At 37.4% G+C, this 22,119-nt stretch overlaps 2 protein-coding genes across 3 annotated transcripts in view; one reads left to right on the top strand and one right to left on the bottom strand.

Annotated features, from left to right (window-relative positions):
• Positions 1 to 9,772: 9,772 nt before the first annotated feature.
• Positions 9,773 to 13,979, bottom strand: LOC141442367 (uncharacterized). Of its 2 annotated transcripts, none has more exons than XM_074107329.1 (3): positions 13,933 to 13,979; positions 13,582 to 13,763; positions 9,773 to 11,438 (listed from the first exon to the last, which is right to left on the bottom strand). In XM_074107329.1, the coding sequence occupies exons 2-3, from the start codon at positions 13,707 to 13,709 to the stop codon at positions 10,349 to 10,351; spliced, it is 1,218 nt and encodes a 405-aa protein (XP_073963430.1). In that variant the 5' UTR covers positions 13,710 to 13,763; positions 13,933 to 13,979; the 3' UTR covers positions 9,773 to 10,348. The 2 variants fall into 2 exon arrangements, with proteins under 2 accessions (XP_073963430.1, XP_073963429.1); XM_074107328.1 differs by having other exon boundaries at positions 13,853 to 13,963.
• A 444-nt stretch (positions 13,980 to 14,423) lies between these two features.
• Positions 14,424 to 22,119, top strand: part of Tsf2 (transferrin 2) — a 27,593-nt gene continuing 19,897 nt past the window's right edge. Inside the window, exons 1-11 of the mRNA XM_074107321.1 lie at positions 14,424 to 14,603; positions 14,695 to 14,891; positions 15,590 to 15,712; positions 17,276 to 17,437; positions 17,697 to 17,830; positions 18,084 to 18,250; positions 18,705 to 18,849; positions 19,389 to 19,589; positions 20,059 to 20,167; positions 20,991 to 21,173; positions 21,773 to 21,943. Coding sequence (XP_073963422.1) covers positions 14,540 to 14,603; positions 14,695 to 14,891; positions 15,590 to 15,712; positions 17,276 to 17,437; positions 17,697 to 17,830; positions 18,084 to 18,250; positions 18,705 to 18,849; positions 19,389 to 19,589; positions 20,059 to 20,167; positions 20,991 to 21,173; positions 21,773 to 21,943 — 1,656 coding nt within the window. The 5' untranslated portion in view covers positions 14,424 to 14,539. The remainder of the gene's footprint in view (positions 14,604 to 14,694; positions 14,892 to 15,589; positions 15,713 to 17,275; positions 17,438 to 17,696; positions 17,831 to 18,083; positions 18,251 to 18,704; positions 18,850 to 19,388; positions 19,590 to 20,058; positions 20,168 to 20,990; positions 21,174 to 21,772; positions 21,944 to 22,119) is intronic.

Below are 22,119 nucleotides of genomic sequence, written 5' to 3'. Positions count from 1 at the left end.
ACTGAAACTTACGATGAACCAAAATTATACTAAAGGAGATTCGATGAACGACTATGTCGATATACAAATAAAATAATGAAGTAAAATTCGATGAGTGGATTATTTTGTAAAAGATAATTCGAGCAATTGTATGAGCGATGAAACGAAGTTCAATAAATGATTCCTAAGTGATAACAAAATTCTGCGAATAGTGTTATGGGAAACGATAATCGATTAAACAATTTTCGGTAAAATGATGGATTACGCGTAGGACGTGTCAGATATTTTTGGTCGCTCCGCTGTGCCACACATTCATTCAATCTGTTCACGCTTTAATTACGAAAATGAATTAAAAACCAACTATATTTTTTTAACGATGTCCTGTCTGTTTTCTTCTGCGCTCTATAGGAACCCTACAGGAGTTTAACGCCATCTACCGGCAGACGTATTGATGTCTGATCGCGGTCGCTAGCCGAATGCAAATAGTTACGCTTCTCGCCGCTCACTTGTGAATAGCGCTGGGAGCAAGTAGGCGGAGCCAAAATCCCGAATCCTCAAGGGCATTTTGGTGTTGACAGCGTCTTAAGGCAGGTGACTGTACAGTGTCGTTTCAGTTAAAAAATTACTCGTTTTCGGGGCTACTACTACTAGGAACCCCTGACACTTATACTATTAAATACGAGAGTGAGGGGGACGGTAAGATACGAACTTAGATTTTCAAATTTCGGAGTAGGCCCTCTGCGTCGAACTAAATAAATTTCAGGACTAACCATTGAACTTGGCACCCATTTAGATCTCACTTCTTTTGTCGTTGAAGTAAATAACCAAGATATAGGCAAGTATATATCATATTATTGAACTTGGCTCTCATTTCATATTTATGTTTTTAATAGGATCATTTCCACCCGAGACTTCAGAAAATTTCCAAACTCAAGAATAAAAGTGCCGGCATGTCCGAAATTAATTCACGCCAACGACACCAGCGTAGGTATAGGAAGTTTTTCCTTCAATGTTTTTCAGAGGGTAATCTGTTCTTTGTTGTAGCCTGATTTTGATTAACTGGATGCGATAATTCCCCGGGGCAGGCAGACCGGGCATTAATCAATTAGAAGCTTTTGTTAGTGTGGCCTGACGGACGGCTAAAACTGCAGACCTTTACATGGAGATAAGTCTGGTAAATCATTTATTTATTTACACACAAAATATACAAAAAATAAAAAACAGGTTAGTCAAAAAGAATAACAAAAAAACTGAAATGAAGTAATTCAAAATATAAAAACTTATATATTTATTTACAAATACCACGCAGATCACTGCTATTGGACAGGGTGCCTACGGGACTGGCTATGAAAGAGCCAGCCCTATGGTCACCTGTAAGCGGACTGGTCAAGCTTCTTTTTACAAGCTTTTATTTAACTTGCAATGTATATGTATACCTATGTGCGGGTCAAATCTTACTAGTTTATTTGACGCACTTCCAGTGGTTGGATTGACTTGAAATTTTGCATAGGTAAATTATTATATAAATCTAGTAACAATACATAAGTATAATAATCTGGTAAGTGACATCTTGGTGGTACGGCTAGGATCGTCTCCGCAGGACGGAACTCCTTGAAGGTTAATGGCAGCGACTTGAAATTTGGTACAGAAAGGTAGTTTGGATGACAATATTGACAATGCTAGTACAGTCAACAAACAAACTTGTATTAAAAATGTTTTTTTAACAAAAACTTGTTTAAATAATTTATTGAATCAGGCGTTACTTTGCGGAGGTCCATATCAACTAAAAGGTTTTTTTTTCTTTGTACTCTAAACTTTGTAACCACAAAGAGAAGGTGGGTAAGTAACTAGATCGGGTGTATACAAGCTCACTTGTAATGACTGCAGTAAAGTTATGTTGGTAGACAGGTCGCAATTTTAATGCTAGATTTAAAGAGCATGTTTCGGCATATAGGAATGAGCATCCTGATAGATCGAATTTTGCCAAACATCTGTTAGAATTAAATCATTCTTTATCGGACTAAGATTCGTATGAAGTGTTACATTATTGTGATGTTTTAGAATGCATGGAGATAATTAGGTGCAACAGTATGGGGTCTATTATTAATGAGCAGGTAAATTTAGTTTCATCTACCTTGCCACGGCTTGGATCTAATTTCAGCAATGGTAGTTAATAAAACATGCCTTGACAGTAAATAAATAAAAATCAAGGTAGTTTTGAAGGACGGTTAAAATTTATTAATAATATGTGTATAGTTTTGTTTTGTTTAATTAAATATATGTGGGTACTTGGGGAGTTACAGTGACAAATTAAAACGGTGGTTGTGGTTTGTTAGTCTAACAACCGGTAGCATGGTGTACGGTTGTGTTACTCTGAAGATGAGCTCTGGTTGAGTTCGAAACGCGTCAGTGTGGTGTGGTGGTGGTGATAGATGGGTTTGTGTGATTTGTGTGTGTTCTTATAGTGTGGAGGTGGAGGAACTGCATGAACACGCATATTTTGCATAAGCTTAGCTATCGCAAGGTCGCGGGTGAGCAACGAAATTCTTTTAGTTCATTAAAAACTTATTCATAAGTTACCGACTACCAATTCGATTAATCTCCTTGTTTGCATACTTTGTAGAAGAGAGCACAAAACCTTAAAGTTTCGTGAACCCGTATGCCTGAGTTAGGTCCAAATTTAGATTGAATTCGTTAGAGCCAAGCTTTGGGCACGTACCTACATTGTAATTAAAAAGCTTTGTGGGGGAGAACTTTCAGCACAACCTCTGTGAAGTAAAAGTACCTTCTGTTTAAGCAGATTAACAATTTCTAAAGAAACCAACGCAAATCGCACACACACAGCATATTGATAGTGCCACGAGAGTTGAGGTCAATGATTCCACACACAGCTACAACGTGTCGTGTAATAACAGCAGGATTTTGACATTTACTTTGTGTGTAATCCATTCACTTCAGAGTTCGTGGCTCTATCTATACCTTCACGCAATCTAGAAAGCTGATGATGGGTATGTCAGGTGTCATACAGGTTTGTTTCTTATTTGTGGCTTGATTAAAAAAACACTGTCATGATTGCTTCAGATCGGAATTACGTTGTTAAGTATATTAAATTTCATAAGCCTGTACCAAGCATGCTTCAGGTGTGGAGTACGAACCCTGCTCCCTCTTGGGAACCGAAAGTGTTTTAAAATATATTCCGAATATATCAGCAAGCTCAGTTTGACTTAATACCCCTGTATGGGCCTACTTGCACGGTCTACCGTTAAAAACTTTAATCGTGTATCCTGAGTTATATTACAGATGACAAGTTCCATACATTTTGACACTACTTAACCCTCGGTTAACATTTCATCATCATCATCAGCCGGAACCCATAGGCCTCATGAGGAAGCTCAAAGTCACTCAGAGGACTATGGAGAGGGCTATGCTCGATGTTTCTCTTAGGGATAGAATCAGAAATGATGATATCCGCAGTGGAACTAAGGTTACCGACATAGCCCGAAGAATTGCGAAACTGAAGTGGCAGTGGGCGGGGCTCGCAGGACTGATGGCCGATGGGGTCAGAAGGTTCTCGAATAGCGTCCGCGGACCGGGAGACGAGCTGTCGGTAGACCTCCAACAAGATGGAGCGACGACCTGGTTAAGATCCGGGATCGCGGTGGATGCGGAAAGTACAAGACCGGTCTGAGTGGAGAGCCTTGGCGGGTGACCTATTTCCAGCAGTGGACGTCTTTCGGCTGACAGGATGATGATGATAATGATCAGCGGGAAGACGTCCCTATTGAACAAAAGACCTCACGTTTAGAACACCAAGCACTCGACTCACCAGTGGAATGTAATCCTTTTGAGGCACAATATCTCCAATAACCCATTTTTTACAAGCATTTATTTAACTTGCTCTGTTCTTTTATTTATTTCTTATTTCAATTTATTTTGGTCAAATCTTGCAAGTTAAATTTGACCCACTTCCAGTAGTCCCATCGACTTAAACTTTAGTAAACTTATGGTAATCTGGTGACAATACAATTATCTGATAGTGACATCTTGGTAGTCCGGCCAGGATCGTCTCCACAGGACGGAACTCTTTAACGGTTAATGGCATCGACTTTAAATTTGGTATTCAACTGTAGTTTGGGTGACAATCTGACAATGCAAGTACCTACAGTCAACAAAAAGTACAGTCATCAAAAAAAATCTTGTATTAAAAATGTTTTTTTTTTGCAAAAACTTATTTGATCAATTAAATCGAACGGAGCTTTGTCGCAGACTGTTTTTTTTTTTATACATACTAAACTAAAGGCACGAAACATTAACTCTTGTTACTAATTCCGAGGTTAAATCTCTCTGGCGTATTAACCCCAATCAACAGTATTACTGACATTACTATAACAAATTGGTAATATCAATTTCGAGGTAATTCAATGGGCAAATTCATATAATAGACGTATTGTTTCTGAGGGCTCTATTGGTAAGACAATGGCTGAGTTATTTTGTGTGATCAACTACCTAGTTGATCTACATATATTGAAATTCCTCTTGGTTGTGTGGAGAAATGATTCTTCAACTGTTTTCGTAACGTAATATTACTTATTATGATCTATTTACGGTCAAGGACATGAATACGTGTTAGGTACGTTGACAAGACGTGAAAAATATGGGTAGTTATCATTATAAATTTGTTACGTCGATTTTCATCAAACATCCCATATCTAATTTTGTGTGCTAAAAGATAAGTATTAAAAAAAATATATAGAATACTGTGAACTTTCAGGTGACAGAGCAATTGGTGCAATGCTTACCTAACCTAACCTATATTGATCTTGATCGGAAACACAGATATACGTGTTTAAAAGTAAAATGGAAGTTTTTATCAAAGTCACCCCGTGATTCAAAGTAACCCCAGTTTACGGTAATTCGAGCAATTGTATCATGTAAGCAATATTGGGATTTGTAAAGCAATAATAAGGGTTGCTATAAAAAAATACCTAACATCGAAGGCGGGAACCTTAGCCTTCTGAACCTAACCTATCCGAGTCTCTTCTGCTCCGAACCGTCTTGTTTCGATGAAATGTATTGTCATAGAAACGTATTATCAACTATAGTAACACTGGTTTTCTGTGTTATAAGAATTTTAGGAACTGAAACTTACAGTGAACTAAAATTATAGTAAAGGCGATTCGATGAACGACTATGTGGACATATAAATAAAATTATAAAGTAAAATTCGATGAGTTGATTCTTGTGTAGAAGGTAATTGGAGGTGTATGAGCGATGGCGATGAAACGAAATTCGATAAATGGTCCTATCCTAAGTGATAACAAAATTCTGCGAATAGTGTTATGGGAAACGATAATCGATGAAACAATTTTCGGTAAAACGATGGATTACCGTCTGAAAATAGTCTTTAGCTTTAATTATTACTAAATCCTTAATCTTTAAGTATTGCGTCTACTTGAGGCACTGCCGTCACAAGGAGGTGACTTAAGCATAATTTTTATTCACGCCAGTGTTAACAAAATCATGGCACCTAAGGTTTTGATCATTCGCATTTTCACGTAAAAAGAAAACACATTTATCTTACTTTAGAAAATGTAGAACACGAAATAACGTAGCCCGATGAATAAAGTGATTAATGACGCCCTGTAATGCCCTATTGATCATTGTTTGCATTTGATTAGCTGCAGACCCTGATATGGTAATGACCTTTCTGGCTGAATCAGGTTCTGCCTTTGTGTGGAGTGGTTGCTACAAAAATTTGTTTTTTCTTTCGATGAGGCTGTTGCGACTCGTAGCGCCATCTAGTAAGCAATTAAAGAAACTAACCCTAATCTATTAATATAAAAGTGAACCGCCAGAACGGGACAAAAAAACGAGACAGAGCAGGATGGCGCTCTATGACACCATTTTGACACGTTTCTCCCAAACAACGCAATATTTCTCTGGAATTTTAAAGCAATTCGATTCTTTGACCTTGGGATTCGCGAAAAACTTGAGAAAATATGATATTGGATTTGTACATTTTGTATATTAAGCAAAATAAAATCACAAGTTCGAATTTCGAGCCAAAAACGAGCGATCTATTATCTATGCCAGTGTTGCCATTCAGGGAAAAAGAAATCTATTCATTATCCTACATTGCAGTCTGTAAAGCTCTTTGCCCATTCATTGCCGCGAGCCAGATTACGCTGGGCTTAGAGTCATGAAATTTGGTACGTAGATAGGCTACTTTTATTCCATATTTTATTCAATGAAGATTACGATATACATTTTGGGATTTCCCACAGGAATTTTGTAAAATCCCGGAATTTCAATTATAACTACCAGATTGAATAGTTTACGCGTGCGAAGCCGCGGGTAAACTGTAATATAATATATATATATTGGCTATATTAAGGCTATCTGTTTTTTATTTAAATCAGCAGAATTTTTGCTTTATAAAACAGATCAGACTTCAATGTGGTATTTTTTTAGAACCCGCAAACGAGGGGTTAAGAGGCACATGTGCCTCATGCATGCGCGAGTGCACGTCAATGTGGACATAAGTACCAGTGAAACCACCCATGAGGTACATGCGACTCATCGGACAGTGAACCTGTTAAAAACAGCGTCAATCCTAGTTTCCTTATACATTCCGTGTCGATAGAATTCAACTCGATTATGCTGCCCATAAAATCACCGTATCACGAGACATATCTACTTAGATGGGACATCAAAGAGACGTCGGGTTATTGGTCTGTTTTAAGAGGGTAGCTACTTGTTTATATGGGCCGTTACGGTGACGCGTAAAAGCTATACGACCGGAGCTGAATATGGACGGGTAGCTACTGCAAGTCTTGTTGCCCTAGACAAGACGTCTTCTAGTATTATAAATGTGAAAGTTTGTTTGTACGGATTACTAATGTATGGGCAAAAAACTTTTCCCAAAGTATTACATCCCAAAATATTTTACTCAAATTATCATTTGCCAAAAAAGTTTATCGCAATTTTACAGTTAATTTATTTTGCCAAATTATTGTTTCACAAATAATTACTTGGTCATGTTTCATATTAGCACAGTGTAAGAAAATGTATTCTGAGACTTTGATATTAGGTACCAAGTATTATTTAGTCAAATGTATCGTTTGGCATATAACGTACTCTTCCCAAAATATCGGATGACATAATAACCTACTTTTCTGGGAGCAGTTCGTTTCTTTGAGGGGCGCAGTTCTAACCTAACCTAACCTACTTTTCTGATAGCAGTTCGTTTTTGCGGTGGACGCAGTTTTAACCTAACTTAACCTACTTTTCTGGTAGCAGCTCGTTTTTATGGGGGACGCAGTCTAACCTCATCTACTTTTCTGATAGCAGTTCGTTTCTGTGGAAGACGCAGGTCTAACCTAATCTAACCTACTTTTCTGGTAGCAGTTGCTTTCTGTGGTTGGTTTGTGCGAAATGTCATTTTGAACAAACATTTTTTTGGAATACAATATTACTTAGCCAAAAGAAAATGTTTGCTTAATAAACGTTTGTCGTAATAAAATTAAAATTGATAATTTGACCAAATGAATAAAATGCGAAATGTAAATATGCTAAAGATTCGTTTGGGAAATGAAAGTTTCATTATGAAACTACTGCGATAAGTTTTATGGGAAGTGAAATTTGACGAAAAATATTTTGCCGAAACGGCAGTACTTACACCGTTGTACGCATGCAGTACGTTGTTAATTCGTCGCGCTAAATCAATCAAGCTTTGGGTGAAATTTGGTAGGTATGTTAATTAGCTTTCATTTGTTAAAATTAAAATAAAACTTCAATTTCTTTTTCACGGAGACATTTTGAAATACCTACCTACTTTATCACTCCTACAAATTTGACGAATCTATTGATACCTATGTAGTTCATTTATGTTGAAAATTTAAAATCATCCAGCCGGGCTACAGAGATGACCAAAGAATTAATAGAGGTAAGCACATATTCAGGCATTCGGGTTAAAAGACTACTTTTTATCTCAAGTCATTCCCACGATATAGGAGTAAATGAAGAACACAATGATATAGTTCAAATCTCAAAACTCTCTTAAATAGTAGAATGTATTTAAGTTTAATTAAAATCTCAATGTAAGTGAAGTTTATATATCTTCTTTTTGAGAAATAAATGTTCTTAAACCTGAAAACTTAAATTCGACTTCCAGATCTAATGGCGCAGGTACGTGAGCGAAGCCGCAGATAAAACCTAGTATACCTACAATATTATGCTCGGTGAATACGGACACAGTGATGTTATGTTTGAAATTGAAATCGAGTGTAGCGACGAATCGGAAACCACCGGGAATTGTACGTGGGTGGGTAAATTGAAATGCTCCCTCGACACGTGTTTAACACCGATGCTAATTCGCTTCGGCGCTGCAGCTTGTCTGTCTGTTCATCACAACCTGTACAGATCTATCTATAATATAGTACTGGAAGACTTGAGTTTTCGAGTCCTGACAAATAGAACTACCTTTTTTTTAATTTTATTTTAATTTGAATTCAGTCTTTTATCTAAAAAGATTTTTTTAACAAAAAAGTAAAACCAACTCAAAAAAAAAAAAATGGAACAGGAATTGAACAATAATCGTCTACCTCACCTTAATACTATGGGTTTCAATCCACCCTGCTGGGTCTTGCTGAGTCACCGTCTTCCAGCTAGTAGGTACCTAGAAAAATATTTTCAAGGGTTTTGTAGTCGGTTCCATTTTTTGTTTTTTTTTGTTTTTTTGAGTCGGTTTTACTTTTTTTGTTAAAAACATTCTTTATTTCTCACTTTTTAGTGATTTGTAGCCGAAGTACATCTCAAAACGATTCCATTAAGCCCAAACACGGCTTAGTTACGTTCTTTTATAACAGAGTTCCGTTGCCTACCTTCCGGCTTCAGCATCAGATCAGTTCGAAAGAATCATTAACTTAATGCTCCTTCTTAGTCGCTTATCTAGATATATTAATCATGATCGTTTATAGACGAGCGAGCATTACTTAGCTTTGACGAGTTCGATTGGTCATCCACGGTCTTCTTCATCAGGTTCAGTTTACCAAATTATACTTTCTGAATATAAATGCTTCATCATCCCAGCCTATATACGTCCCACTGCTGGGCACAGGCCTCCTCCCAGAACAAGAGGGCTTGGGCCATAGTTCCCACGCGGGCCCAGTGCGGATTGGGAACTTCACACACACCATTGAATTCCTTCGCAAACCTGCACGTTTCCTCACGATGTAATCCGTGGTGGCCTAGTGGTTTGACCTATCGCCTCTCAAAGAGAGGGTCGTGGGTTCAAACCCCGGCTCGCACCTCTGAGTTTTTCGAAATTCATGTGCGGAATTACATTTGAAATCTACCACGAGCTTTGCGGTGAAGGAAATGCTTATCTTAATGCTAATAAAAATACCATAATCTCCATAGGTGTGCCTATAAAATTTGAGGTTTGCCCTCGATTTCCCTAGGATCCCATCATTAGATCTTGTCTTGGTGACAATGGGACAACCTCAGAAGAATACCCTTTCGATTAAAAAAAATATTTTGAAAATCGGTCCACAATTTACTGAGTAATCGGTGAACATACATTAAAAAAAAATACAAACATTGGTACATAGAACCTCCTCCTTTTTTTGAAGTCGGTTAAAAATAGAAACTTAGAGGTGTAATTTTCTACGTCATCAGGTAGTTTTCGATGTTTTTTTACCTCTTTCGAATTGTAATTTCGAGTGATGTGATTTCAAACTTGGTCTCTATTTCCGCATCCAGATCGTCTTGCCGTACAAATATATACAAAAAATGTGGCTGATTACAACATTTTATTGTTGTTATACAGTACAGATCATCAAGTGTACAATATTAAGAAATCCATACAAAACTAATGAAATATCAGAGCTAGAGGCTGATCAAACGGTATTACATAATAATTATGCATTCTTTTAACAGGTTCCCTGCCTGCATATAGGAATGAGTTTTCAATCCTATATCCAGAGCTTACTTCTAACTTCTAATCTGCTTCAATAGGTAAACATCCGAATTCGATTCAGAAATGAATCAGATCAGAAATAAAACTGTATTCACAAATCATATGTTATTCATGGGACAATGGACAGGGAACCTGTTAATATTCACAACACAAAAAAGTTGTACCCTTTTACCACAATATTTTTTGAAAGGAAATAGGACTACAATTCGGGAACAAAGGCTAGACCCCTGTTTATTTTGAGTTTTATTATGCTTTGCTTTGGCCAAGGGGCATTTCCTCTTTTCCTCAACTATAGGATTTTTATTTTGTGATAAATTGAGGTACAAATTTTTTGTCAATTTGTTGGTCTTTAAAAATTACAAAAACTAGAATCAGACGTGATTTAAAAAATTAGTCCATAATAAAAACTCTGTTCTTGTCAACCCTAACATTAGGAGCACTTTTCAATTTCTTAATAAATTTATCAGCAATTCTATCATCAATCTCTTGCCCTGTAGCTTCAGAATATTCTCCAAGAACCTTCTTTTGAAGCCTCTTGAATTGCATTTCCCCTTTCTTATCAAGGACAGACATGATTACAGCATGCCAGTCAAATTTATCCTTCCTAATATCTAAGTCTCCAATCTTAGCCACATTCTGATCATGGAGGCAGATGCTTTCATCAGTTTCCTCATTACTCTTGATTTTCTTCTTTTTCTGAGTTGCTTTGCTAACTGGACCATCATTCACAACATTTTCTGTCTCTATTTCAGCAGAGTCTTTCGATTCTGGCACCCCATTGACTGTGTCTTGCCTCTTTCGCTTTTTAATTTTGTTATCTTCTTCATTCAATTCTTCGGCATCAGCATTACTGACTGATTCTGCACGATTTTTCTTTTTTTTCTCTTTTTTAGTCAGCTGGATTTCTTCTACCTCCTCTTCAGCTGGTTGAGCAGCACTCTGCAGCTGGGCTTCATATTTCTTGCGCTTTTTCTCTTCTTTGCGTTGTTTTTTAGATTTCTTGTCACTTGTTTCTTCAGTTTCTGCATCTTTCTTATCGTCTTCTACTGTCTCATTTTCAACTCCGTTTTGTTCTTCAATACTCTTGTCATCCTTTTCTTCCTTGTCATCATTCTCCTCATCTTTCTTTTGACTTTGAGGTCTATTCTGAGCACTCTTTACAGATAATTCAGCAAGTTTAACTGCAATCATATCCCATGCTTGATTCATATCATTCACATTGGTTTTTTGGCCACAAACATTCTTGACAAAGTTGATGAATTTTGGTTTCTTCCGAGGTGTATTGTTGTGTTTGCTAACAGTCTCAATAATTCTTCTTACATTAGCTGGCGCATTTCGTTGCTCTTCAAGGACTTCCTGCAGCATTTCCACCCATACATTTTGTTTCTTTTCACCTTTTTTCTCTTTCGCCACAAAACCTTTACCAGAATATCTTTCCTCTTCAGTTATGCACTTTGTATGGGCTTCATAGTCATTACCGCTGAAATCAAAATTTAAAATAATTTAGTGATCTTGCTATGGTGAAAAACAATAATGTTATAAAACAATGTTAACCAATTTACCTAGTCCAGCCAATTGTAAAAAATAAGGATTAATTAAATAATCCAAAAATTAAATAACCTGTGTTATGAACTTGTTCTATTAGTTGTACTGGTACTCATCAATGCAAAGTGCAATGTGGCTATAAGCATTGATTTCATTTATTTTGCATTTATTAAATATCCAATATCTATCAGCAGTAAACTTATAAATTGTGTATTGAAAAATGTAATTATAAAATTATTAATAAAAAATATAAAAAAATATATTAATTTACTATCAGTTTAACACTAGAGAGATTAGGTGCTCTATTACACTTCAACTCATGTTCATTTTGAAAATTATTTGTACAGTAGAGTGTTGACGTTTGAATAATCGATGCTCCACTGTATGTACAATCCAACATGTCTCTATGTGGTGGACACAGTTGAATAGAACATGTTAATTAGAGTATTTCTAACCAACAAAGCCTCATACCAAATGCAACAGTATTGACAGAGAAATTACTAATTTACGATTTAATACTATGGAACATACATTAATTTTATATTGAAAATATTTTCTTTTATATTCAGCTAATCAAATAATTTTTAATTTCAGATCATTCCTCAGAAGGTACTCGAGATTTCAGTCTTTGTCCAGAGGGTATTTTCTTATATTTGTGAATTCGCAAAAACCACCCACAGACGGCCATGACACTCAACAGTAACTTCTGCAAAATGGCAATGTTTCTTTCAAAAACCACCTTTCTCACATGTATTGACAATACCGGAAAACGTCACACTTATATTGAAGTAAATCTTATCTTTAACCACAATGTGCTTGTGAAATCTGGTTAAGGTATCTGTACCTACACATCTACGGTTAAAAGGCTAATTGATTCAAGCGCCATTTTGGGCGATATTGAGTTATATACATCATTGGAATCAGTGAATTTTTCCGCGTCGTTTGAGCCGGGTTTGAGGTAAATCTGAGCTCTTTTTTGGTGCTTGGCTCCATTGAAAATTTGGGCATCACTCCGGTTTACGGGGATTCAAGTATAGCGAATTTGGTTGTTTTTTTCAGAGCATGTATATAGATCCACAAACAAAAACGTTTTTTTTACTATTTGTAACTTAAGCCAAATGTAAATGGCATCAACATTTGAATTATTTTTACTTGATCATATAAAATTAAACATAGGATGTCAATTCATTTTGCTTTAACCAGAATTTTTAATGCATGTAACTTAAATCATTTTGCCTTGAACATTTCAACAATATTTCTCCCACTTGAAGCAATCTTACCTGAACTAGTATATGAAACAATTTGACTTGTGCTAATTTTCCTTGACCACTTTTTAGTACTTTTGTCGCCTGATTCCTTTATATTTGTTTATTATTTATACTAAATATCGGTTTATTCTTTCACCTAGCAATAAAAGTGGCGTTTAAATTACATACAAATGAACACAAATCAACACAGGTAGGTATTTGAGATTAAAACAATTAATTATTAATTATTTTAATTTGAGTCATTTTTGCTTGAACAGTTTACAACTAGGTGAGCAGTTAACTCATTTATCCATAAACATTTTACAGCTAGGTGGGTGTTTAAATAATTTATCCATGAACAGTTTCTACTTAGTGAGCGATTTAAATCATTTATCCTTGATCTATTAAAGAAGTGTACATAAACTTAAACCATTTTGCTTTGAACATATAAATTGTATTTGTGCACTTAGATCTTTCTGCCCTGATCAGAGAATTGTGCAAAATAGCTCAAGTTACATCTAACTTCGTAAAAAAACGTATTTTATTTATTTTATATGTATCAAAAATTAGCAAAAAATACGCCGCTTTATGATTGGAGTCACTCTTCAATTTTTATTAAGTTTTTTGGGAACAGTGATTTTCACAAAACTTTAAAACGCTCTCCTGTAAAGTTTTCAAAATGGTGCTTGAATCAAGTAGCCTTTTTATCCGTCAACATGATTGTATTTACTTATTTTTAAAACTACCTACATTAAATTGTTAATGTCTGAGTGTACTATGGGTACTAAAACGATAACGGTCATACTTACTAATTCCAATAAGAATACTTACAGAAAGTCTTTAAAACAGTCCATACATGACAAATTGTATGCCCTGTTCCTACATTTTGTCATATAATGTTTCTCCACTTTAGGCTTCTGTACCGACTCCCCGCAATGGCCACATGTGAACACGACCATGACTCGAATCTTCAGCGCACGTGTACCGCAAAATACTATATGAGGCTCCTTAACCTTAAAATAAACAAACAAAATAAAAATGAGGCTAACACATTTTCTTACTTAAAAAACATGCCCTATACGGATAGTGCACCCTGACTGACCTCAAATCATAATCAAAAATGTTAAATGGAATGATTCAAATGTATTTTCATAGTCTGAAAAGAAGGTAAAAGAAACCAACCGATAAAAAAATTCTCTTAATTTACGCAAAAACCAACTATATTTTTGAAATCGTAACTAGTACATCCGTATTAACGCACTTTAAAATAGCGAGAAGTTTCAGTGTTTATCATCCGTGAAGCACTTGAGTTAACGTATTAGACACATAGCGTAACGACGGATGACGAAATACGATTGAGAGTTCATTTTCGCATCGGTATCGGAATGGTACGATGTCATTAATTATGTATATTTTGAGCCGGCCGTATTGGAACGATTTTGTCGGAAACATGTGAAAGCAGCATGTCAGCTATCGGATGTAGTCTATCGTCATCCGATACCGATATCTGATCGGATAATGTGAAAACGCTCTGAGTCTGCAACGACTAATTTTACTGCAGACAGTCAATACGGGGCTGCATGTCTTTGTTTTTCATAGCAGAAATAATTTAAAAAAATATGTAATGTCAACTATGACAAGACAATGACAATTATGACTTATGACAAATGACAAATTCGGTTGTTCTGTCTGTTCGTTAGGTCGGTCGTCGGTCGGGTGTGTCTCGGTTACAAAGTAGTTTTTTTTATCAAACTTATTAATTAGTTTTTACACGGATAATGTTGAAGTGATGAAAAGAAAACCTATCAAAATGAGAGGAATAAACAATTTTATGTTGATTGCTGCTGCTTTTGGTAAGTTTCCGTTATCTACACATCGTTTTACTTAACGCCAACATCGGCGTCATTTGAATCTTCGTTGTTGTTCAAACGTTAATATTTTCAGCGTCTGTTGAAGCGAATTACTTCGAGAGCGAGGGGATCAATGGTGTGTTTACGGCTCCTAAAGTGGAGGGTCAGGATGTGGTAACTTGGTGCACGACTTCGATTCCAGAACAAGCGAAATGTGAGAAACTAATGAAGATCGCCCAATTAGACAGGGGGCTATTTGGACCGGACTACATTGAATTACAGTGTAAAAGGGTAAGATTACTTTATGAAAGCGAGAAGTATTACATTAATAATAATATATAAAGTGCTAACAAATTAGGTACTAATTCTTTTAGAGATATTTTACATTAAAACAATTAATTTTAAATACAAATTAAAATTAAATTAAATCAATCAAAAAACCCGACTGCTAAAACTAAAAGGAAGAAAATAAATCTAGTGATCTAGAACTCTGTCAAGAAGCTCATTTAAGGTTCAACCTGTTCAACAGTCGGGACCCATTCAAATCATAACCAGCTCAAAAAATCTTGGTAATCGGTCCCGACTGTTGAACTTTAAATGATCTTCTTGACAGAGTTCTAGACCACTAGACTTATTTTCTTCCTTTTAGTTTTAGCATTCGGGTTTTTTGATTTATTTAATTTAATGTTTTATTTTAAACTTTTTAGATATTTATGTGAAACGGCAGATTAAAAGTATTATAACCCGTATATATTTAGAATGGGCTAATTATTAGCTTTCATTATATGTTACAATACGTCCAGCCGTTTAGGCTGCAGCGAGGACCAAAGAAATGGACATACATACCCACATACATACATACGCTCGAAAAACATAACCCTCCTTCGGGCAGTCGCGTAAAAAACGAATAATATTATGGGTAAGGGTAGGGATAAGATACAATACAATTAATCTTAAAATTAAATATTTGTTGTTATTTTTTTTTTCAGGCATTTGACACTGAAGAATGTATGTCCTGGGTAGACCAGGGCGAGGCTTCCCTGCTAGCCCTAGATGCTGGAGAGGTGTATGTTGCGGGCAGGTACCATTCACTGGTGCCTATCATGCAAGAGGTACTCATTTTTAAATGAACTAGGTATAATATCTTGCTTTTGCTTCTCTTCTACTAAGTGAACATTACAGTAAGCATTTTTCTTTACATTATGCCAACATAAACATGCCTGCAAGGTTATAAAGGTATATTAGACGACCGGATGGCCAAGTGGTTAGAGAACCTGACTACGAAGCTTGAGGTCCCGGGTTTGAACCCAGGCCACGACAGATATTTGGATGAATAATTCAAATGTTTGTTCTTGGGTCTTGGATGTTTAATATGTATTAAAGTATGTATATAAGTTTGTTTATCCATTGCCCAGTATCCATAGTACAAGCTATGCTTAGTTTAGGACTAGGTCAATTGGTGTCAAGTGTCCCATGATATTATTTATTTATTTATTATTTATATAGCATACTAGAGTGTCACAATTGTTATTTCTAACACATTGCCTTGTGTACTCTCAAATCTCAATGCAGAGGTAGACCCACCGTCAATTAAGTTTTACTTCACACATTATACTTTGTGTGGTCTCTCTACTCTACTCTCCCAGTGATATCACAGTTAAAATAAGTCAAAATTCTCCGAACACTTGAAAAAACTAACTTCGTTTATTTACGTAAGCACAACAACTGACTGATACGTAAGAGTGGTACATACCAAAAGTTCAAAACAATACTAATCAAGCAATCACAAGCTACTATCATAAGTAAAAATGCTTTTTATTGGTCAAAATTAGTCACGTAATACGGATTGGTGCGCTATTCGCATGCGCGACTCGGCGCCTCGGCGGCAGGCGGCCGGCGCAGGCGAAACACGTCACGACTTGCACATATTAATTATCGCATCGTTTTATGCGAATATTGGTGCGAGCATTTAAAATTATGCGAATGAGGGCTATCGCGTATGAATTCGCCACTAGAGGCGCTAGTGTAGCGTGAGGTCTCCGAAATGTCAAATCTAATAGTTTTTGGGTGAGCTACGCGGGTTTATTTATAATTAGAATAATTTTGTGGATATTTTGCAATATCTGTAATTAATTATGGCAAATATGCGTTCCGGGGCAATGAATGTCTGTGTTTTGAGACAGTTTTGTCTTTCGGAAACCTTTGTCCTCCCTTTTTTCCGAACAAAACGGGGAGATGCAACACTGTGGCATGCTCGATATTTTTATGGTACGGTTTTAAGGTGTATTAAATATGATTTTAATCTAAACTTTGTTTTCACGCCCGTAATAACAAAGTTTGAAAGCCAAACATAAAAACCTCACGCAACAGTGCGCCATCTAGTGAGACAAAAAACGATAGCCCTCATTATTCGCGTATGCGAATGCAAATACAAATATTTGTGACATCCCTAATAGGTACAATAAATAATTTTGACTTTTGACTGATTTTACTCCACAATATATATATCTATGTGTATAGTCAAACAAATGTTGCGGCGCTAATTAGTGCTGCCTACCTCCTACCCTAGAATAGACCCAAACCATGCATATGGCTATTCAAGGTATTTATTAAGTCTAACTAAAATCATAATTTCACTAACATAACCTTAACTGAGCTATTGAAAAACTCAACAGCTGTATGGAAGAGGTGAGCCGTACCAATATGCTGTGGCAGTCATCAACAAGGGAGGTCTACCGCACATTCAGCCAGGCGCAGGGCTCTATGGATTGAGAGGAGCTCGGGCTTGCTTTCCTGGCGTTGGTTCGTTGGCTGGTTGGGTCATGCCTATACATACTGTAAGTATACACTTATGTTATAATTGACCAGATAGCCCACTAGTTAGAGAATATAACTATGAAGCTTGAGCTCCCGGGATGAAGCTCCGGTTGGGGCAGATATTTGTACTCAGGTATTCGAGTGACAAAGAGGAGAGTAAAAAATTTTTAATACATAATTCATTTGTAGCTATATGTATGTAATTGTGTTTGTAATAAACTATACCACCTATTCTATTACAAATTAAGCAAGTATTTACTTAAATATTCCTTCTCACAGCTAATGCAAGAAGGCGGTCTGAAGATTACTGACTGCAACAACCATGTGAAGTCGGCGATCGAGTATTTTGGCGACTCCTGCGCTCCTAACTCTTTAAAAGACATGTACAACCCTATCGGAGATAATCCTGACAAGTAAGATATTTTACTAGTAGTACTATTGTAAAATCCTACTATTGTAAAAATGTCAAGTTCAAATTCAAATCTAAGAGTTACGACCGTGGACCTTAATTAACCCGCACGATCGTATCGGCCAGATTCGAAAGCGCTAGTTTTTGTTAGAACAGTGGAGGTACGAGGGGTCACGACATCCCGTGCTGAAAAACTTGAGCATCCAGTTGTAATGAGCATTCTAGCGAATAGCGAATACTACATGATTTGTTTACAGGCTGTGCAAGCTTTGCGTGGGCGGCGCCGGCGTCCGCTGCACGCTGGCAGACCCTCACGCGGGCTACGAGGGAGCACTGCGCTGCTTACTCTCCAACGGCACCGGCGACATTGCCTTCGTCCGCGACACGACCGTGCAACACGCGCTGCTGTCCCGCAAGATACTGGGTATGTGTGTATACTGCAAGCCGTGTGGAGTGCTCCCTGACGCCCCACGCGGGCTGCGTGCGATCCAGCCCTGCGTTGCTTACTTGCCATCGGCACCGGCGACATCGCCTTCAATAATTAAGATGAAGATGAGGTTAGTTTTTCGTCGCTTACGGCCGCTTCTAGTAGCCGAGTTGCGAAGTTGGCGTTCCGTTCGAGCTTTGTTTGACAAGGAACCACGGGTTCGTTCAAAACGTGTCGGGCACATACTGCCCTCTTAAGCTAAAAGGCGATGTCTAAAAAAAACCACTGGAATTATTAATACAATTATCTTATACAATGTGCATCACGTGTTATAAAGAACTCAAGTGTTTTTTTTTTTTTAGCTACCGCGTTTTGGCTTAGGAGTGCAGTATAGGACTAAAGGGATGATTAGTGTATATAAAAATAATTAATTTATTCTTTGTACCCAAAGGTCCGGTGTCGGAGGACCGGTTCGAGCTGCTCTGCCGTGACGGCTCCCGGCGCGCCGTGACGGAGTGGGAGGAGTGCAACTGGGGCCGCGTCCCGGCCGACGCTGTGGTCACGAGCAGCGCCGCCTCGCAGCAGCAGCGGCGACGGTCAGTACTAATTATCATTTGTTTTACATTTTCAGACCCTTCGCTTTCTGTTAAATCGAAAATCTCGCTTAGGATGCTGGGACAGGCCTCTTACAATGAGGGGATTGGGAACTTCACACATACCATTAAATTGCTTCGCAGATTTGTGCAGGTTACCTTCACCGTAAAGCTTGTGGTAAATTTCAAATGTAATTTCGCACATGAATTTCGAAAAATTCAAACCCACGGACATTCATAATAGGCCATAGGTAGGTCAATTCACTCCAACATTTTCTTATTCACTGTAAGTATACTTGAAATATTTACTCTATTATCCTTATTATTATTATTAAAAACAAGTATACTATATTTAATAGAAAGTCCCAACCTTCTGTGTTCAAAATCTCATTAAAAAAATGTTTTTTTTTTTAGTTGTGCTCCGCAGATCATCAATATTTATGAGCAAAACTCTTATCGATGTGTTCCCCTTCAAACCATTCTTCTCAAAGCAAGCTCTTTCACGTACTACGTAGCATGTAATTCCTTTTTTTTCACCACAGATACCAGACCATGATCCAAAAGCTGGTCCAACTCTACGGCGAGCCAAACTCCCTAAACAAGAACTCTAACCGCACGTTGGACTACCGTTCACGAGACGCGTACGGCAACCCGTATTCCACTACCGAGAGGCCGTATGACCCGTACCGCCGGAATTATGAGCGCGGGTTCGACAGGGCTGACAACGAGGAGAAAGGGCTTGGGTAAGCAATTTTCTATCCTTTTGTCCTTCCATTGTAGTGTCTACTCTTTTTTCTGATGTTCTATCAATCGTTCAAAGGCTGGAAGAGAACCTTTTTAAGAATAAGTTCGCCTTTGTGCATCTCTTTCTTTTTTAACGGGCAATTTCATATGTTTAACCCTTCGATTGGCATCCGCCATCTTTACAAAAAACCCTAGCAAATGGCGCCGCCATAGACGGATAAAATACTTCTTCAAAAAAATGCTAACTCTTTACCGAAGCAAGCAATGCACTCGTAATAAAATTCTAATTATGTTATAAAAAATGTCTCATTTGGTTATGGGTGAAGGTCGATCTCCACGGGCTCTTAGACTATTATGGGTGTCCATGGACAACAGTGCTTTTCTTTAGTTAACCTGCCAGCTCGTTTGTCCCTTATCATGTAAAAATATCCACATCATCAATTCATCAGCTGACATGTCCGATTACAGAATCAGCACAGAGTCGTCTTACCAGCCGAGAACTGATCTCAATGGACGCACCATCGAGGCAGGCTTCCAGTTGTTTAATTCTAACGGCACTACGGATCTACTATTACAGGTATATTTCTTTTTAAATCTTAAGATATTTTACTTGTAGTTGCGATGACATTTGGAGTCTCGGTCTTCACAATTTTTCAATGATATCTGGAGAATTTATTTATACTTCCAGCAATATCTATCCAAGTAACTAACAAGCTAACTAATAACTAAGCACAAATTACGTAATATTTACTACGTAATGTGCCAAAAATAATATAGGCTCAGAGTTGCTCAGCGAACTAGGGAGAGGGCTATGCTCAGAGTCTTTACGGAATCAAATTAGATATTAAGAGATACGTAGAAGTACGAGGGTCACTGATCCAAGCGAATTAGCTTGTTGAAGTGACAATGGGCAGGCCATATAGCACGGAGAACAGATGGCAGTAGAGGCTGAAAAGTTCTTGAATGGATACCGTGGATCATTAAGTGCAGCGTAGGAAGTACTCTTAAGATCGAATATCTGTCATTTTGTATGACAATTCAAAGGATTTTTTCACGAATGGGTCCCAAATTAACGATCGTGACCGTACGGATGACCCCCCTGCCGCAGCACGCCGGCGCGCGTTTGTTTTTATTTGGACATAGTTTAACAAAAAGGATCCAACCCTCAACAATTTTTTTTTTAATTTTGGATCTAGTTTCATTAGCGAAGCGAAGAAAAAGAATAATATGACAAGTGTTTTGTCCTTTGTTCAACTACGACCAATTTAGCTTCTGCAGGCCACAGGTTGGGCACCGCTGGATTAGGTAGTATGTACTTTAATAATTACTTTACTTTTGTGCACAAATAAAGTACCTTACCATAAATACTTCAAGCGCTAAGAGCCATCTTCGTCACACAGGATGCAACAATAAACTTCCGTATACTGGAAGAAGAGGAGCAAGCAGCCAAGCACATCCTCAGCAACCAATACGTGGGCGATCAGGCGGAGAAGGCTGTGATGGGCATAAGGAACTGCCCCGTCAAACGTATGATACTGTGCGTCACTAGCGAACCTGAAATGGACAAGTGCATTAAAATGAGGGTATGTTAACCTCCTACCGCCCAGCGTTCTTTATATCCTCGTGGGTCCTCGTACTTTATAAAGGACCAATTAACACTAAGAATAACGGCCGAATGTACTTCATAAAGTACAAGTTGTTCATTGAAAAAATAATCAAGAATTTTGAAGTAATATACAAAATAACTAAGCTGGTGAACCATGTCTAGGGCGTAAGAAAAAAAGTCTGTTAAAAAAGTTAGGTCCCAGGAGGATAATAATAATAATAATATTTTTTATTTCAGATTAAAAATCCATAGCTTTGTTAGTAGATACAGTCACTCTTATAGAGGACCTATTGTAATTTGACCAAACAAATTCCTTGCAACACCTTAAATATTTGAGATCATTTCTTTGTTTATTCTCATGTATTATGGTTATATAAATAGAAGTTTATTTGTATGTAGTTTATGTATTATATTGTTGAAAGCGGTCTCTAACTGATTGATTACATGCATACACATCGATTTGTCAAAATCAGTATTTATTTAACTCCACCCACTCCATGCATAGGCTTCAGTGCCTCAGTTTTATTTAACTTCAACCGTCTTCACAGCTCTCACACTTCAACCTATCCCATCCAGGTGGCACTGAAAGCAGCGTTCCTCCAGCCACCTCTGATTTGTTGGCGCGGACACAGCACGCGGCACTGCGAGCGCTCCGTGGCCTCCGGGGTCGCTGATATAGCCGTGCTGGACGCAGGGGATATGCTGCACGCCGCCCTGTCGCATAGACTCGTGCCTTTTATGCAGGAGGTTAGTGACAATGAGCGGGTAACCCGTGGTAAAAGGGTTGGTTTCGATCATTTTCCCAAAATCGTTATTTCCGAAGTAGCAAAATTTCCTTTCGCATTTTTTCTCGAATGCTCTTTTTCCCAATTTGCTTTTTTACTGATTCTTATTTTCAGAATCGCGTTTTTTCTCAATTTGAA

This window comes from Choristoneura fumiferana, chromosome 25 (assembly GCF_025370935.1).
Source record: "Choristoneura fumiferana chromosome 25, NRCan_CFum_1, whole genome shotgun sequence".
Taxonomy (NCBI): domain Eukaryota; kingdom Metazoa; phylum Arthropoda; class Insecta; order Lepidoptera; family Tortricidae; genus Choristoneura; species Choristoneura fumiferana.
The sequence above is the reverse complement of the archived record's forward strand: the minus strand, read 5'-3'. Positions and strand labels throughout refer to the sequence as shown.

Bases quoted from the DNA above. Each gene is read 5' to 3' on its own strand.
- LOC141442367 (XM_074107329.1), bottom strand. From the start codon at position 13,709: ATGGTCGTGTTCACATGTGGCCATTGCGGGGAGTCGGTACAGAAGCCT. The intron at 11,439-13,581 runs GTAAGTATTCTT...TTTTGATTTCAG, and splicing joins GACTGTTTTAAAGACTTTCT to CGGTAATGACTATGAAGCCC.